The sequence below is a fragment of the Colobus angolensis genome, unplaced genomic scaffold, assembly GCF_000951035.1.
Source record: "Colobus angolensis palliatus isolate OR3802 unplaced genomic scaffold, Cang.pa_1.0 Scaffold284, whole genome shotgun sequence".
NCBI classification, from domain to species: domain Eukaryota; kingdom Metazoa; phylum Chordata; class Mammalia; order Primates; family Cercopithecidae; genus Colobus; species Colobus angolensis.
This window is the reverse complement of record NW_012116088.1, coordinates 3,853,049-3,858,614: the sequence shown is the minus strand read 5'-3', so window position 1 is coordinate 3,858,614 and position 5,566 is coordinate 3,853,049. Positions and strand designations below refer to the sequence as shown.

The 5,566-nt window shown below is 43.0% G+C and overlaps 1 protein-coding gene across 1 annotated transcript in view; it reads right to left on the bottom strand.

Annotated features, from left to right (window-relative positions):
- PROM1 (prominin 1) overlaps positions 1 to 5,566 on the bottom strand; it is a 125,181-nt gene that overhangs the window by 28,438 nt on the left and 91,177 nt on the right. Inside the window, exons 15-16 of the mRNA XM_011948851.1 lie at positions 3,939 to 4,062; positions 2,154 to 2,257 (exon numbers count right to left, since the gene is read on the bottom strand). Coding sequence (XP_011804241.1) covers positions 2,154 to 2,257; positions 3,939 to 4,062 — 228 coding nt within the window. The remainder of the gene's footprint in view (positions 1 to 2,153; positions 2,258 to 3,938; positions 4,063 to 5,566) is intronic.

Sequence of the window (5,566 nt, the reverse complement as noted above, 5' to 3'; positions counted from 1 at the left end):
CCAGGTGCTCATATAATAATAAAAGTAGTTAGTACAGTACCTAGCTCACAGAGTGGTGTGGATGTTAAAGAAGTTTATACATCTGAGGTGTTTCCATCAGTCTTGGCATACAGAAAGCACCATGCAGGTGCTAGCTCTTAGAATTTTGTTAAATTACCACTATGACCACTTAGCATAATATTTATTAGGTAATAGAAATTAACAGTAATGGCCGGGTGTGGGCTCACACCTGTAATCCCAACACTTTGGGAGGCTGAGGCAGGTGGATCATCTGAGGTCAAGAGTTCGAGACCAGCCTGACCAACATGGTGAAACCCCGTCTCTACTAAAAATACAAAAATTAGCCAGGCGTGGAGACAGACGCCTGTAATCCCAACTACTCAGGAGGCTGAGGCAGGAGAATCACTTGAACCCAGGAGGCAGAGGTTGCAATGAGCCGAGATGGTGCCATTGCACTCCAACCTGGGCGATAGAGCGAGACTCCATCTCAAAAAATAAATAAATACATAAATAAATAAATACTTAGTAATGACGTAGCTATATTTATTTTAAAATAACTTCTGTGGTTTGGCTAGAGGAACTAATGACCATTGATTAATTAAATGTGTGCATATTTCAAAATGTTTTTAAAAAGTACAAAAAGAACCTTGCAATACCTGAAAGTATAACAAATTCACAAAATGCTGAAGAAGTCTTTTGACTATCAAATGATGGCTAATACTACTAAGCTATATAATAATGCTAGGCATACGGTTAATACTTGCTTAAAATTGCATAAAGGAACTCTCTCAGAATAATAAGAACACTAAGAATTGGTGGTTCACGTGTAGGGCATGGAAAGGCTTCTGGGCAGATGGGGACCTGTGTGTATGACTTACGAAGTGTTCTGCTCTCAATGTGAGTCACTATCGCCCTGTGCATTTTTAGTTTCATTTACTATGAACACACCATGTTAACACACATCCTCTGGCCCTTCGGTCTCACGGTGGGAGAAATAAGTGTCACTGGCGTTTAAAAAGCATCCTATGAATTGATTTCAAATACTCTTAAAGTGACTCCCTTCCCTATGGCTCATAGCAGAGAGCTGCCCATGGGTTCCCGTCTAAGATCAGACACCTAAGACTTCCAGCCATCAGACTAGGAGCCCATTTTACCACCGGGAAAAGCATACACTACACAGATATATATCACCTGAGGTCAGAAGTTATTTTATATATACATAGTGTTTTGTTTTCTTTTTTTTCCCTGAGAGAAAGTCCCACCCTGTTGCTGAGGCTGCAGTGCAGTGGCACGATCTTGGCTCACTGCAACCTGCACCTCCCGGGTTCAAGCAATTCTCTTGTCTCAGCCTCCTGAGTAGTTGAGTCTACAGGCACATCCCACCACACCTGGCTCATTTTTATATTTCATTTTTAGTAGAGATGGGGTTTCACCATATTGGTCAGGCTGGTCTCGAACTCCTGACCTCAAGTGATCCACCTGTCTCAGCCTCCCAAAATGCTGGGATTACAGGCATGAGCCACTGTGGCCACCCTAGATGAACAGTATTAAGAACAGTATTGTTCATCAAGTCCAAATGATGTGTCAGGCACCATTCGAGTCTCATGTATCTTACTTAACCCTAAAACAACCTCAGGGTCAGATTCCTATGACCACAACCCCCATGAAACAGAGAAGCTGTGGAATTGCCCAGGGCACAGAGCCTCCAGGAGGGGGCCTGGGTCAGAGTCCAGGAGGCCTGACAGCAGACAGTTCTCCAACTGCATTGCCTTCCTCCTGTTGGTGATCCAAATTACTGAATCACCTATTCACTATTCTTGTTGAATGGCTTTTACTTAGAGCAATGTGGTTCCTGAACAAGATTTCTCATGGCGTCCCATTAGTGCATCATAGGGTCACCTTAACCAGCGAGTTCCAGAGATTATTGGAGAGCAAGACCTTGAAACATCACCTTTCCAAGGTCTCAAAGGCTTTCAGTAGAAGGAATATGTTTTTGATCTAATCTCTACTGTGTCTTTAAAATACTACAGGACAGCTTATCTCTGAAACAGGAAAGTCATATAATTAAGATTTAAAAACACTTCAAATGCAAAATTCTCATCCTGGAAAAAGAACACTTTAAATAGCAAAATGTATAATGCAAATATTGATACCTGTAAACTTGTTCAAAAGTGAGCTTCATCTTCGATTTATTAAACAGCTTCCCAGAGAGATAGTATTCCCAGTCTTCATTTAGTAAGTAGGGTGTATCCAAAACCTGGAACACATTGGGAAGGATTTTCAAAAAATCAGTTTTACACTCACATACATACTAATATAATCAAGTGAACATTCTGTTGAATATATTTTTGAAATTTTTCATAACATTATTTTTCTGGTTGATTTCTAACTTATAAACTAGAAAATAATAGTATAATTGGAATAAATCAATTGACCACTGGGTAGCATCAATCAAAATTATTAAAATTACTTTTTTTGAGAACTTTTCTTTTTTTTCAGACAGAGTCTCGCTCTGTTGCCCAGGCTGGAGTGCAGTGGCACTATCTCGGCTCACTGCAACCTCTGCCTTCTGCATTAAAATGATTCTCCTGTTTCAGCCTTCTGAGTAGTTAGGACTACAGGCACGTACCACCACTGCCCGGCTAATTTTTGTATTTTTTAGTAGACATGGCATTTCACCATGTTGGCCAGGCTGGTCTTGAATTCCTGACCTCAGGTGATCCACCCACCTCAGCATCCCAAGGTGCTAGGATTATAGGCGTGAGCCACCATGCCTGGCCGAGAACTTTTTAATCTTTATCTTAATAAAACAAACACATTATAAATAGAAGCAGAGTAGACCATTTGATCAGAATAGCTAACATACAGCCATGAAGTGCTGTACCCAGTGCTGTGCTATTTCTATCTCTGGACAAAATGTATTAAATTCACACACTCTCTGCCCCAGCACCACACATATTTAAGATGGGCAAATCAGTGCAGGACCGTGTATGTGCTTGAGAAGTAGAAATGGTTTTGAAATATCCCTTATTTAAGAAAAAGTATCTTTGAATGATTCAACACGCTACAGGAGATAATGATGCCTGGCTTGATGTCTTTCTTTTATCAAAAGGCCAGATGGAGATCATTTGACGTGCTGGTGTTCTCAACTTAATCTCCCTTGACCAGCGAAATAACTAAAACATCGTCACAACAGTATTCACCTGATTTCATAACAGATATCTTAGACGAAAAAAATGTATATACAATGAAAGAGTGAAATATAAATGTATTTTAAAAATCAGAATCTGGAGAAAAAAAAAACATAGAAAAGCCAAAATTAGAAGCCAGACACTTAGAACAAAGTTTCCTCATTAATGAAGAAAGCAAAACTGCCAACTGGCCCCCCGGAATCTATGGGAGTTGGACTGAGAGGGAGAAAGCGAAACTTGAATTCATTTCCTGGTGGCACCATTAGACATCTGCCAGGTCAGCCCTCTGTCATGAGACATCCACTTACCAGTCTCTTTCCTTTCAAATTTAGGGCTCATCTGTGTGGACACCTCTGTCACCTGGGAATCTCCCAGGTGTGTGGGAGGAACCTGGGAACTGATCTTCTGATGTTCTCAGCCACACTGGGAAACTACTGCGGAGGAAAATTGTATCCTCCCCAAATACTGCAATCCACATTGAGGGGCAGGACTTAACTCCTGGCCCTGATTTCACTTATGATCAGAAAATAAGGACATTCCCATATTTTTTTTCTCTTACAAATAGAAAGAATCTATTGCATTCATTGAATGTTTAAAAATTTATTGAATTTAATAATTTCAAGAAATTTACTGAATTTAAACCAAACTGCTTATATGTTTGCACTGCTCTTAAAGTAACACACAACATATGAAGAAATCCGAGTTTCTGTTCAAGTCCTTTCATAATGGGTAGAAAATCATATTTACCCGGAATAATTCCTTGCTCGTGTAAGGTTCACAGATCAATTTTTCCACATTTGCACCAAAGACGAAGGTAAGAACCACAATGATCATCAATATCCAGCAAAAGAGGAAACTTAATCCAACTCCACTGGAAAAAAAATATAAGGTTAGTAATTCAAGAAAGAATGATTCAATAGTACCTATTGATACTTACTAAACCTACCTATACTCTATAAAATAGACCTGGAGTCTTCAGTGTTATTCAGGTGAAACAGATCATCCACCTAGGAGTGACACAGGGCTTGGGGACCTGGGGAGGGGCAGCTCCAGGTCAGGCGAGGGATCACTGGATAGGGGCCTGGGACCTGGGAAGGGGCAGCTCCAGGGCAGGCGGGGATGTACTGTATAGGGGCCTGGGACCCACAAGGTGTGGCCAATAAGGGTCTGAAAGCACAGGGGGAGCACAGCCTGACATCTCTCTGAACAAGAGCACTCTTGGCACAGTGCAAAGGATGGATTGGACAGGTGCCAACGTGGATGGGACATCATTGCAGAGGCTGTTATCATGGCCCATGAGGGTGGCCTAAGGGGACAGGATTGGTGGAGAGTTGGTGGATGATGGTGACGTAATATAGGAGACACAGGAGGCATAATATAGGAGGCAGCAGGACTCGGAAAGCGCTGGACACGAGAGGTAGAGGCAAGGAAGGGCTCCTCCAAGGGCAGTGCCAGGGAACACCGATGCTCTGGAAGGAAAGAGAAGATGGGCTGGATGTTGGTCTTGTTGCCACAGAGACATTGAGTGGAAAGAGTGTGTAGGAGTCAGTATGTTTGGAGCTAAGATATCTGGGTTTCTGATGTACGTTAGGGAACCAGCAGCTTAGCCATGGTCATTTATCCTCAGGGCTGGCTTGGAGAGAGAAACAGCCTAGGGCTGGGTCTGGAAGACTTCAACATTTACTAAGACGGGTGGTGGAAGGAGGGCCAGCAAACCAGACCAAGATGATGAGGCAGAGAAGTAGGAAGGCAACCACGTGGGTGTGATGCCACCTAGGGGACAAAAGGAGTGTTTGCAGAGGAGGGAGTGGTTGGCTCTCACCAACCAATGTGCTGTCTGCATTGTACAGAGAGGTCACTGCCTACTTAAAACAAATGCAGTGATGGGAGAGGAAACCAAATTGGAGTGGACTGGGGAGGCAGCAGGAGAGAAGGGCACAGGCAGCAAGCTCAGGTCACTCCTCTGAGAGTCGGCGTGGGGGAAGGAGAGCTACAGGGAAGAGGCAGTGTGGGTAAAGAGTTTCTGCTTTTATTTCTGAAGAAGGGAAAGAAGAGAGCCTGGTTAAGTGTTGAGTGAAAGTCAAGGAGACAGGAAGAGAATAAAGACATGGAAAAGAAAGGGCATGATCCATTTTTATCAGGATCAGGGAAAGAAATGGGATTGAGAATATAGCTGGCGGAATCAGCCTGAGCAGGGAGGAATCCCTCCGCTTCTGGCAGTGCAGAGAAGGGACGGATGTGTTTGGGAGCATGTGTGTTTGGGAGCATGTGTGTTTGGGGGCATGTGTGTTTGGGGGCATGTGTGTTTGGGAGCATGTGTGTTTGGGAGCATGTGTGTTTGGGAGCATGTGTGTTTGGGGGCATGTGTGTTTGGG